General features: G+C 41.9%; 1 protein-coding gene across 2 annotated transcripts in view; it reads right to left on the minus strand.

Annotated features, from left to right (window-relative positions):
* Positions 1 to 9,090, minus strand: part of RPGR (retinitis pigmentosa GTPase regulator) — a 41,482-nt gene extending 32,392 nt beyond the window's left edge. Inside the window, exon 1 of one of the 2 annotated variants that reach the window (XM_072137807.1) lies at positions 8,981 to 9,090. In XM_072137807.1, the coding sequence (XP_071993908.1) occupies positions 8,981 to 9,014 (34 nt within the window). In that variant the 5' untranslated portion in view covers positions 9,015 to 9,090. Of the gene's footprint in view, positions 1 to 1,610; positions 1,782 to 8,980 lie in introns of those variants that run through there. The other variant, XM_072137808.1, reaches the window with a different exon arrangement.
* Between the last annotated feature and the right edge of the window lie 3,959 nt (positions 9,091 to 13,049).

A 13,049-nucleotide genomic window follows, 5' to 3' on the forward strand; every position in this document is an offset into this window, starting at 1 on the left:
AGGTGGCCACTTGCAAGTTGTTCTCCTATTTGAATCTCCTCTGAGGAGGCATCATGGGTTCCTCAAAATAACTCTCAAATGATCTGAAAACAAAGATTGTTCAACGTAGTTGTTCAGGGGAAGGATACAAAAAGTTGTCTCAGAGATTTAAGTGTAAGGAACATAGTAAGGAAATGGAAGACCACAGGGACAGTTCTTGTTAAGCCCAGAAGTGGCAGGCCAAGAAAAATATCAGAAAGGCAGAGAAGAAGAATAGTGAGAACAGTCAGGGACAATCCACAGACACCTCCAAAGACCTGCAGCATCATCTTGCTGCAAATGGTGTCACTGCATCGGTCAACAATACAGCCCACTTTGCACAAGGAGAAGCGGTATGTGAGATTGATGCGGAAGAAGCCGTGTCTGCAGGCACTCCACAAACAGAGTCACCTGAGGTATGCAAAAGCACAAGCCAGTTTCATTTTGCAAGAAGGTCCTGTGGACTGATGAAACAAACATTGAGTTGTTTGGTCATACAAAAAGGCGTTATGCATGGCGGCCATAAAACACAGCATTCCAAGAAAAACACTTGCTGCCCACTGTAATATTTGTTGGAGGTTCCATCATGCTTTGCGGCTGTGTGGCCAATGCCGGCACCTGGAATCTTGTTAAAGTTGAGGGTCGCATGGATTCCTCTCAGTATCAGCAGATTATTGAGGATAATGTTCAAGAATCAGTGACGAAGTTGAAGTTACGCCAGCAATGGATATTTCAGCAAGACAATGATCCAAAACACCGCTCCAAATCTACCCAGGCATTCATGCAGCGGAACAATTACAATGTTCTGGAATGGCCATCCCAGTCCCCAGACCTGAATATTATTGAACATCTGTGGGTTTATGTGAAGCGGGCTGTCCATGCTCGGCAACCATCAAACTTAACTGAACTCGAATTGTTTGTAAAGAGGAATGGTCAAAAATATCTTCATCCAGGAACTCATTAAAAGCTACAGGAAGCCACTAGAGGCAAAAGGAGGATCTACTAAATATTAATGTCACTTTCTGTTGAGGTGCCCATACTTTTGCACCTGTCAAATTTAGTATTCATGCATATTGCACATTTTCTGTTAGTACAATAAACCTCATTTCAATCCTGAAATATTACTGTCTCCATCAGTTATTAGATATATCAAACTGAAATAGCTGTTGCAAAAACCCAAATTCTGATAACTAAAATGATTAAGATTAATAGGGGTGCCCAAACTTTTTCATATGACTGGAACAAGTATAATATTTTTCAACGATCGGATGTGCTATAGGAATATGTCCCATATTCTGGTCTGGATTAATGTGATTTAGTGGCTATATTTTTGTTTTTAGGTTTTGTGAATTCCATTTGGTTTTAGGTGGTGACACACAGTATTCACACGTTGCGCTATTTTATTTTTTATGTGGTGACACACAGTATTCACACGTAGCATTTTTCAAGACTAGCAGAGACCTGCACATCAGGGCAGTCGGCGCTGTCAGAGACCTTATATGTGTTGTCACAGCTTGGTGTCCCTGGCATACAAATGAGAGGTCTGTGCACTAGATGCTGTGCCTGGTGTACAAGATGCTATAGGCACATACCTGGCACTGGCTTCTCCTCCTCTTCTGCCGCCATGCCCTGGACAGCAGTGACAGGAGAGGCAGCTGTCACATCCACTACAATCTGCTGCTCTGCTTTCTATCTGCGACCGGAAGTAAACAAACTGCAGCTCTATAGCAACGGAGGCAGGAGAGGCCATTGTCAGCAGTGCTCCAACATCCCCACCTTGTGGTAGGAGGAGCGAACATCAGTGGTCAAGGGAAGAGAAGATTTTTTTTTGGCTCTTCCTACACAAATCACTATGGAAACACTGGGTGTTTAGACGTTTTATCATGAATTTCTTTACCTGGAAAAGCTGATACATATTAACTGATTTGGGCTATCCCCCTGTATGAAAAAGATGCTCCATGGCAACTACGGGAATCAGGTTGCTGTAAGAAACTGATGCGTAATACATTCGTTCAGCAGAATTGCCTAAAATCCTTGGGGATGCAATAGATTTGGGGGGGTTGGGGGGGGTCTCCCTAATAGAACAGTAAATACCCTATTGCTAGGATATAGCTGTAAATTTTTTTCTATTTAATTTAAAATGTTACTGCTACCAATCCTCCGTACATGCAAGTTAACCCTCTATTCCTCTCGTCCTACAGGCAGCACTGATGGGTAAGAGTCTGGAGTCCTAATTATGACAGAAGAACACAATAACAATGTTAATTAACAATAAATCAATTAACCGACTGCCCTATAAGTATCCTAGGAGTCAAGGAAGAGGCGTGTTTTTTTCTTCTGTCCTAATTAGGTTTACTGCCAGTATCCTCTTGCTCCCCTGAGGCCTGGGCTGTGGTGCACGTCCAGCAGGGTAGAAGCAAATGTCTTACCAGTGGCAATCTTGGTGAAACTACATTCTGAGGCTGTCCTTCCCCCCGTGGTGGCGGAAGTCCAGTATTTTCGGAGTTTCTGGATAAACTCCCCTCCTACTGCGTCTCCCATTGGAAGCGGGAACCGCTGTATTCTCAGGTACGGCTTTTGAATAAGCAGAGAAGTGGAGGTCAGATTTGTGTTGCACTCAATACTTTGGGATATAGCTGCTGTTTGCCGCATCTCCCCCTTCCTGAAGCCACCATCTACAATGTACCGTAAGGTGGTTTCTATATTGTTGTGAACAAAGCTCTTGCTAACCTTAGGGCTCAGCGCGTCCCCTGCATCCTTTTCTTATGTTAGAAGGATTTGGTTGTTAGCCCGGGTGTCGCCTCTGACCAGGTGCATTGCATTTCCTGTTGGGAATGTTTTAAGGCTGTACTGTTCAGGTATGCTCTCTGCACCTGCCAGGCAGCAGAGTCAGTCTGAGCTTAAGGTTTGTTCCTTTCATGAGTGCCCATGTTCCTTCATTTGGCATGTCCTAACACTTGTTGTTTGTGTTACAGATGTCCAGCCTTGGTAAAAGGAAGAGAAAGTCTCATCATAGAGACTGTATTAGCTGTGAGCAGCCTATACCGGATGATTGCCCTGATGATGTTTGTGCCCCTTGTGCAGCTCCTGCTCAGACTTCAGGAGGAGACGTATTTTTTCAGTGGATGAAGGAAAAAATGTCTGCTGTATTTGATGAGATGAGTTCAAAGAAAAAGAAGTCTAAAAGACATCATAAACGTAGAAAAAATCATAGGCAATCATCTTCTATATCTTTGCCTTCTAGTAGCTGCTCAGAAGCCCAGATAATTTCTGGGGATAGCCCTGAATCGGAAGGTTCTGGGCCAGATGTATCTGAGGATTTTTTTCTGTTTCACAAAGATAAAACCTCTAAATTGATCAAGGCGGTTAAAAGTGTAATGGAGACAGATGAGTCTCATAATGACTCTGTTAACCAAGATGCACTTTTTTATTTTCCCAGAAAAAAAGCCAAAGTATTGCCTAGTCATCCTGATCTTAAAGTCCTCTTTGAACAGGGTTGGTCTAAGCCTGAAAAAAGATTTGATTTGGGGTCTCGTTTTCGAGCAGTATACAAAATCGACCCTAAAGAATCTGAAGAATGGGAATTGCCTCCCAAGATTGATATCCCAGTGGCTAAACTATCTAAAAAATCTATTTTTCCTGCAGATGAATCTTCTTTACTTAGAGACCCTCTTGACAGGAAAGCTGACGCTATGCTCCGCAGAAGCTATCAACTCTCAGCAGCCATGGCTAAGGCATCTCTTGCTACTGTGCCTGTTGCACGAGCCTTAAGATTATGGCTAAGCCAGATTGGTCGGGACATTTTGGATGGAGTCCCTAGAGAAGAAATTTATGAGAATTTGTCTTCTGTTAAACTTGCAGGCGATTTTCTGTGTGATTTTTCTCTTGACTCTTTAAAACTTGCATCTAAGAACATGCTAACGGCTAACTCTGCACGTCGTGCCCTGTGGATAAAACCCTGGACAGGGGATGTAGCCTCCAAACATCACTTCTGTTCACTTCCCTTCCACCCATCTTCCTTGTTTGGGAAAGACCTGAAGGAGGTGTTGAAGAATCTTAGTGAAGATAAGGGGAACTCTTTTCCACAAGTAGCCAGTACCTCCAAAAAACCGAGCTTTCCACCTAGAAAAGCAAGACCAGAAAGACCTTTTCGTGCATTTCGTAACCGACGTAGAGGAGTTCAGAAGTCTAAAGACAGAACTGTCTTCCACAGTAAAAAAAAACGAGAAGCCTGACTTCTGACGCCATGCCAGGTCTGTCTCCAGTAGGTGCAAGGGTGGCAGACTTCGCTCACTTATGGACAGACATCACATCCGATGCTTGGGTACTGTCCACAGTAAAAAACGGATACGCTTTGGAATTCGACAACATTCCGCCAGAAAGATTTTTGAGTACAAAAATCGAAAAATCTCAGATCCTTCCCTTGTTGCACGAATTTATCCAAAAAAGAGCTCTAGAAGAAGTCCCTTTGTCAGAAAGAGGAAAAGGAGTGTACTCCGCCATATTTGCTGTACCAAAGCCAAACAACAGGTGGAGATTAATTATAGACCTCCGCTATCTAAACAAATTCTTGACCAAAATTGCATTCAAGATGGACTCCATAAAATCGGCCACCGCCATTCTACAGCAAAGCAACTACATGGCCAAAATAGACCTGGCCGATGCTTATCTCCACATTCCCATCAGGAGAGGTCACAGAAAATATCTGAGAATAGCAATTGTGACCAATTCAAGAACTCTTCACTACCAGTTCACCTGTCTGCCATTCGGCATTACATCAGCCCCTCGCGTCTTCACCAAGACCACCATAGTTCTGGCGGCTGCACTGAGACTTCGGGGGATACAGATCGTGCCCTATTTGGACGACTGGCTGATCATAGCAGAGAATCAATCTCTCTTGAAACTTCATCTTCAGATGACAATCGATCTTCTACAACAACTGGGTTTCCTAATCAATTGGGAAAAATCCCTTCTTATTCCAACAACCAGAATTCAGTTCCTGGGGTATATTCTCGACTCGTGCAGTATGACTATTCATCTTCCTCAGGAGAGAATCTTGAAAATCAAGCAGTCCGTGCACTACCTTATCAAGACAAGATGCACAACGGTCAGAACAGCCATGAGGGTCCTGGGTCTGATGACTTCAATAATAGAAGCAGTTCCTTGGGCAAAGGCACATTTCAGACAGCTACAACTCAACATTCTGGCTGTTTGGAACAAATCTCCAGCAGGATTCGACAAGCCGATTGTACTAACTCCTCAGACCAGAGTCAGCCTCGGTTGGTGGTTGAGGAAGAATTTGGCGTCCGGCAGATCTTTACGTTTTGTTCAACCCCAGATCCTGACAACCGATGCCTCATCCTCAGGTTGGGGGGCCCACCTCGGCAATCTCTGGGTTCAGGACAAATGGAATTCCACAGACAGGACTCTGTCCTCAAATCAAAGAGAATTGAAAGCCATTTATTTAGCCCTGAAATTCTTTCAGACCCATCTGAAAAAACAGCATGTGAAGGTACAGACCGACAATCTGTCATGTGTTTATTACATAAACAAGCAAGGGGGTACCAGGAGCACACCCCTCATCAAACTGTGTCAAAAGATTATCTCCTGGGCCGAGGAAAACCTTCAGAGTCTGACAGCAGTCCACATTCGAGGGTCTCTGAACACTCGGGCAGACATTTTAAGCCGCTCTCAACTAAGACCAGGGGAATGGTCCCTGAACAGTGTTATCTTCCAACAGATTGTCAGTCGGTTCGGTTGTCCACAAATGGACATGATGGCGACCAAACAGAACTCGAAGTTGCCAATGTTTTGCTCTCTTTACAGGTCAGACCAACCCTATGCAGTGGATGCCCTGTCTCTTCCCTGGACCAACCTGTTCATTTACATATTTCCTCCGATACCGCTCATTCAGAGGATACTTTACAAAATCAAAGAAGAGAAACCGAATGCAATTCTGATCCTACCATTTTGGCCACGCAGAGTATGGTTTCCTCTTGTAATGAGGTTGTCCAAGGGCGAATATTGGAAACTTCCTGCAGTTCCACATCTCTTGGAACAGATGGGGTTTTTCCATCCATCACCACAGAAGCTACAGCTTACGGCCTGGAGATTGAGAAGAAGACCCTAACAGGTCTAGGTCTTTCATCCAGAGTTATAAAGACATTGTTGTCAGCTAGAAGACCAGCGACCATTAAGTCCTATGGTAGAGTTTGGAAAGTCTTCACATCCTGGTGTTCAGATAATTCTGTATCTGAACCTTCAGTCTCAGATATTCTTACTTTTCTACAGGATGGCCTTGATAAAGGTTTAAAACCTGCTACCTTGAAGCTTCAGTTTGCTGCAATCAATGCTTTAAATAACAATAGATTCTCATTTAATCATTTAGTACGGAGATTCTTCAAGGCTTTAAGGAACATCAAACCTCCTATTAGGCCACCATGTCCACAGTGGGATCTTGCCTTGGTCCTACATCATCTCACAGAACCTCCCTTTGAGCCTATACAGGATGCTTCTCTCAAATGTTTATCGTGGAAGACCTTCTTTTTAGTTGCCGTTTCCACTGCTAGAAGAATTTCAGAGCTGCAAGCCTTATCCTGCAAAGAGCCATACTTACAGATAAGACCAGACTGCATCATACTAAGAACCGTTCCATCGTTTATTCCTAAAGTGGCCTCAGTTTCTAATTTAAATCAGGAATATTATCTTCCAGCTTTGTGTCCAACTCCTGCTAATGCTCATCAGCAAGTTCTGCATCTTCTGGATGTTAGAAGATCCGTCTTGACTTATCTAGAGAAGACAAAATCTTTTAGAAAATCTGAATCTCTGTTTCTCCAATTTCAAGGTCCAAGAAAAGGGATGAAGGCCTCTGCAGCCTCTCTCTCTCGATGGATAAAGCAGAGTATTTCTATGGCTTACAGAGCCTTGGGACAACCTTCACCTTTACAGATTAGGGCTCATTCTACAAGATCTACTGCTACTTCCTGGGCAGAGTATGCAATGCTCTCTATAGATCAGATCTGTCAAGCAGCTTCTTGGACTTCTTCTAATACTTTTGCTAAACATTACAGGCTGGATGTCTCCTCAGCTGGCTCAGCCTTTGGCGTATCGGTGCTATCTACAGTGGCTTCGAAAATTTGTCCCCCCCTTTGATTTGCTACCTAAATCCCATCAGTGCTGCCTGTAGGACGAGAGGAAGATCTAAATTTTGCTTACCTGAAAATTTCTTTTCCTCGAAGTCCAAAGGCAGCACTATTATATTCCCTCCCAATAAAATAATTTTTTTGCTGCATAAAACACGCCTCTTCCTTGACTCCTAGGATACTTATAGGGCAGTCGGTTAATTGATTTATTGTTAATTAACATTGTTATTGTGTTCTTCTGTCATAATTAGGACTCCAGACTCTTACCCATCAGTGCTGCCTTTGGACTTCGAGGAAAAGAAATTTTCAGGTAAGCAAAATTTAGATCTTCTCTGTAGTCCAGTCACCAGATAATTGGCGTTATTGTGTCTAGCCCTGTGTTAGTGGGTAGATTGTATTACCCCGTCACAGTACGGGATCCTGCCAATGGCACTTTCTAGAGATCATGTGACCAGCGGCCTGTATAGAATAACTGGGCTCAAAGAGACTGAACCAGGACTGGTGGAGGGAGAGGAAGAAAGCCCTGTGTGGAGTTATCGTAATGGACTTTTTTGAAGGGGTGAAACACTTGCACAGGTGTTATTGTGACTTCTGCATACCTAAGATCCAAATACCGTATATGTTTTTATAGATGTGTCTAATGGAGCATTTTTGTAGCAGTGTGGAGTTACATTGGGACCATTCAACAGTGAAGAAGTAGCTACTAATCTGGAGTAATGATCATTTTAGAACACCGAAATATGTCAAAGATACCAAACCATGAATCTAAGATGCATGTCTTATTTGTACTTTAGGATATAATCCATGTGATTCAGGTACCCATTTGTCTATGAATTTGAGAACTTATCAATTCTTTACTGATACAATTGCTTAATTTTTTTTCACGCATTACACACTATTTAAACATTTTTATGTGCATCACTATAAGTAAAGGTCAGATTGAAATCCATGTATCTATGTACAGCATAGTGGGGCTCACTTACTAAGGGTCCGTTGGATGCATTTTCGCTGGGTTTCCCGACGATTTCCGTTTTGCACGCAACAGAAATTAGGGAGTGAGCCTTCGGATGACCCGACGGATTCGTACAACGCGCAGGATTTAACATTTAGACATGTGTCGCAAGACACGCACTTACAAGCACTGGGAATAAGAAGGTGAACTCCGGCGGACCTCGGCGCAGAAGCGACGGATGCAGGAACTTGGGCGCACGAGCTTCGTGAATCGCGGCAGACCCGAATCCTCGTAGAACAACGCACCACGGATTCATGACAGGACCGGGTAAGTAAATCTGCCCCATTCAGTTCACGGTCATTTCTATTCATTCATTTTTAGGATGGTATACACTTTGCGAACTGTAGGTGCCCTACTTATAGAATATAATTTACTAACCAAGTATCACAGCAGTCATGATCAGAGACCTGCAAATCACAGTTACTTATTATAAAGACCATAAACCAGAAATTGAGATTAACCCCTTGGGGGTCCGCTTTTAAAGAGCGCCGCCTAATTGCACAATGGTATCCATAACTTCACCCAAAATAACATGTACAGTGATTATCAGAGACCTGCAGGTGACGGCAGACACCACCGGAGACAATCCCTGTAGTTACTAATTATAGGTACTATAAACCAGAAATTTCACTTATCCACTTGCCTTTAAACCATGCAGCTTAATTGAACAATAACTTCATCCAAAAAATACCATATAGAGTGATTATCAGAGATCTGCAGATCACTATCGGAGGCCTGGAGATCACAGCAGTCATTGTCATAGACCTGCATTTCCCAGCAGTCACTATAGGTAAGTACAGGCACATACCCGGCACTGGCTTCTCCTCCTCTTCTGCCGCCATGCCCTGGACAGCAGTGACAGGAGAGGCAGCTGTCACATCCACTACAATCCACTCGTTCTACCTTGTATCGCGACCGGAAGTAAACAAAATGCTGCTCTATAGCAACGGTGATAGGAGAGGCCATTGTCAGCAGTGCTCCAACATCGCCACCTTGTGGTAGGAGGAGCGAACATCACTGGTAAAGGGAAAAGAACATTTTTTGCTCCTCTTACACAAATGAATATGGGAAACACTGGGTTTAGACGCTTTATCATAAATTCCTTTACCTGGAAAGTGATACATATTAACAGGTGAAATAACTGTAAATTATGTCCACTTTGTGGACAAGTGGACATTTGTTTTTTACGTGGACAGCTGAGCTACATGATTGATTATGAGGACTTTTGTTATAAGAGCCGTACGAATATTGCCATGTGAATATGCTATGTGATTTCCACAGATAAAAAAACTGACTTTTTATAGTCCTTCTTCCCATTCGCATGCCTATGTTTTTCATTATACCATGCACGCACTACTTTTCTAGATTTGTGACACACAAATTTCCATGGATGTAAATGCGTCGCCAAGAAATCGATTGCAGTCCGTGTTTTTTCTCAAATGATGATGGTGATGAGTTTATGCAGACCATACATTTTTTTTAGCAAATGTGATAAAAAAAAGATCAACGGATGCCATAAAGACATTTAAAAATAGATCCAAATCAATACTGACAAAAAAGTACTGAAAACAGACATTTTTTATTTAAAGAGCCCATAAAGCAAATCTACCATTAACCATATGTTGGGTAACTGCCAGCAGCGTGAATATGACCATATGTTTATATACAGCTGGTATTTAGCAGGTACTGCTGCCGCAGCAGGAGGGTGTAGGGAGGCAGGTTACAAGTGCATCGGCATGTAATAGAGTACCCTGGGCCCAGCACTAATGCCCGAGAAGCACTTATGATTAATTTACATAAATATAAAAAATCATTTTAAAATCATTTTATAAGTGAAGTACTGGGGCTCAGCTGTTCATATGTCCATATTCTTGCTGCTAGGAGCTACCCAGCATCATTAATGGTTAATAAACAATAACCCCTTAACAACTTGGCCTTTGTTTGTTTTTGTGTTTCCATTTTTCACTTCCCACTTTCAAAAATCTATGACTTTTTTTCTTTTTTTCTGTGTGCAGAAAAATCACAGAGCTTGAAAATCAGCCCGTCAGCAAGGCAAAAATAAGAATTTTTCCAAAATTATCAAGAAAATCATAGAAAAATAGAAACATCTAAAAAAATTGCTTTTATTAAATCCCTTTAAAACAACGAAGACAAATTATCTCCAAATAGACAAAACAGATTACATATAAATTACATATGTCCTAGTTACTGTTTTCTTATAGATGAGAAGGTCTCTATACCAGGACACTAAATGCTCCGCAGATCATTAATTCAATACACTATTTCAAATATCCTATAGCATTTCAACATGATAGGAAAATTATAGACCCACTTAACCCTAAGCGTTTCGCCGTTTTAGTATCGCGGCTCCTCAGGGGTCTTATTATGGGAAGAATGAACCAGAAAAGGGTCCTAACAAGGATAATTAGTAACGTTGATAGTGTACAAAAAATGAATAGAAGAAATAGTTGTGGTTTGTTCGATTCACGTCCAAATCATATATTTAGCCACTTATAGTGGTCGCACATGGTGTGTACATAAATACTCATACCCACTCCATTAAGTGTAGTACCGTCTTAAGAGTTCCTAGTAATGTCAAAAAGTTATTACACACCTGGGGAGCTATAGGATATTTGAAATAGTGTATTGAATTAATGATCTTCGGAGCATTTAGTGTCCTGGTATAGAGACCTTCTCATCTATAAGAAAACAGTAACTAGGACTTGAGTTATATGTAATCTGTTTTGTCTATTTGGAGATAATTTGTCTCCATTGTTTAAAAGGGATTTAATAAAAGCTATCTTTTAGATGTTTCTATTTTTCTGTGATTTTCTGTGTACAGAGCTGTGTTATTTTTTATGTGTTGCAAATTTGCAAAAAAAGCAGTGTTTTGGACATTCGGGTGCTATTTTCTGTTACAGAGCACAGTGTCAGGAATAACCATTTTTATAGTTTGATACATTGGGAGTTTTGGGAGACGGTGATGCCTAACATGTTTATGATTTTATTTGTTTAATTCTAGGGAAAGGAAGTCATTTAGAAAAAAAATTTTTAGACCCCGAGAGTTCTTTAACCCTAGGGAGTCTCATTACTCCTACCATATACTGCAATAATACTGTATTGCAGTATATTGAAAACGTAATGTAGATCTGTAAAAGTGTGCAATCACAGGAAACGACGATCAAAGTCAATATGATGGTGTGACGGACACTCGCAATTGGTGCCAGGACAGATTTTAGGCATTACCGGTGTGCGTTTTCTGTAATATACAGCAAACACTTGACTTGTATGGAAAGGGCCCAGTCTTTTAGTAGCACCTGTGCTTTATCCCCATCCACACATGAAAACTAACACTGATTACATGTTTGTACAGTCAAATCTGCTTATAGGTCCCCTTTCTTTTTAAATTCCAGTATCCTCCCCAGTTCAAGGAGCATATTTGGGGAGAGAGACTTTCTTTATTCTCAAGTTTAAGAAATAAGACATTTCTACTCCTTCTTAAAATACAAAATCTTTAAGGTCGAAATGTTGCAGCTTGAGACCTCATGCACATAACTATATATGGTAGCTGTTAGCTAGTCGCAAAAAGGGCAGCTACCTCACGGCCACCATAAAGGTCTATTGTGCAAGGCCTACTATTAGAGCCAATGTCATGCACACATTCAAATAGTATGGTCAGACTTTAGCTGCGTAGCTTATTCCCATTACAACTTTCCCTATAGCAAGAAGAAAAGAAAAGAGGAAACAGTCATATTGCCTCTGCAGTGAGTACTCTACTCCAGCCTTGTTATTATAACTATGTACCATAAGTGTTCAGACTTTATAAATAGTCCAGCCACTGTCCTTTCAAACTTGTTTCAAAATCGAATTTATCCACATATTTGAAGAAGTTTAAGGAAGTATAGGGTCTATTAGGTCTATTAATAGGGTTCCAAGCTCTGCATGTTCGGGGTATTCAGCTGTACAGAGTTGTCCACACAATGTATTACAACACTCCTGCCACAGCCTCCACTGCTGGATCTCCATGCACTCAGACCCGGTTGTCCACTGTTTGTTGATTTTCCTCCTCACATGCCTCCACGTGGACCTGCCCTAACAGTCTCCACCTCATGGATCCAGGCTCCTCCGCTTTGGATTGCTGTATTCAAAGCGTTCGGCTCACAGAGGCTTCTGACACCTCTGTTTGGCCTGTGACCATTCACCTCTATATAGACTCATCCTTTCCGGATTCACCTTACTGCCATCTCTGTGCGCCCCACTCATAGGTGTCTCACAGTACATCACATTAGGTATAACATACTTGACCGAGGTGTACCTGCCACATACAACACGATCCTAGCTTGCTTGAGTCACCATCAATGATATCTTTAGAAATTATATTGCATAGAGCTTTGATGGCGGCCTTTTGCTTCGGTGTTCTAGGCCAGCACATCCATGCTCCACCCCTATTCTGCGAGGTCATCGCGCATTGAACACACCGGGCCTCAACACACCGTAACAGTGTTGGGCGGCCGCACTGCAAAATATAGATGGGGTCCTATTCCTGTTTGTATTTGCGTCACGGCTGCTCAGCCCTCCCGGCTCCACCCGGATGAAAACGTTTGTGTGCATGAGGCCTTAGAGTGAAAGGTTAGAATATCAAACAAAACATGAAAGTGTGTTCCTTTAGGACCCTGCTAGTTATACAAATACAAATGTATATCAATAGCTATGAATTTGGTTTAGTCAAAATTGAAATAAAAGAATGAGGATGAACTCAAACTTTTAATTCTTTCCTCTCTGAGATGAAAAGAAAATTAATTGGGAAAACAAAAAAGCTAAAATGATCCTGTTACATAACAGCGCTACAACTGTGAAATAATAGCTTTCTACACTGC

This window comes from Engystomops pustulosus, chromosome 2 (genome assembly GCF_040894005.1).
Source record: "Engystomops pustulosus chromosome 2, aEngPut4.maternal, whole genome shotgun sequence".
NCBI classification, from domain to species: domain Eukaryota; kingdom Metazoa; phylum Chordata; class Amphibia; order Anura; family Leptodactylidae; genus Engystomops; species Engystomops pustulosus.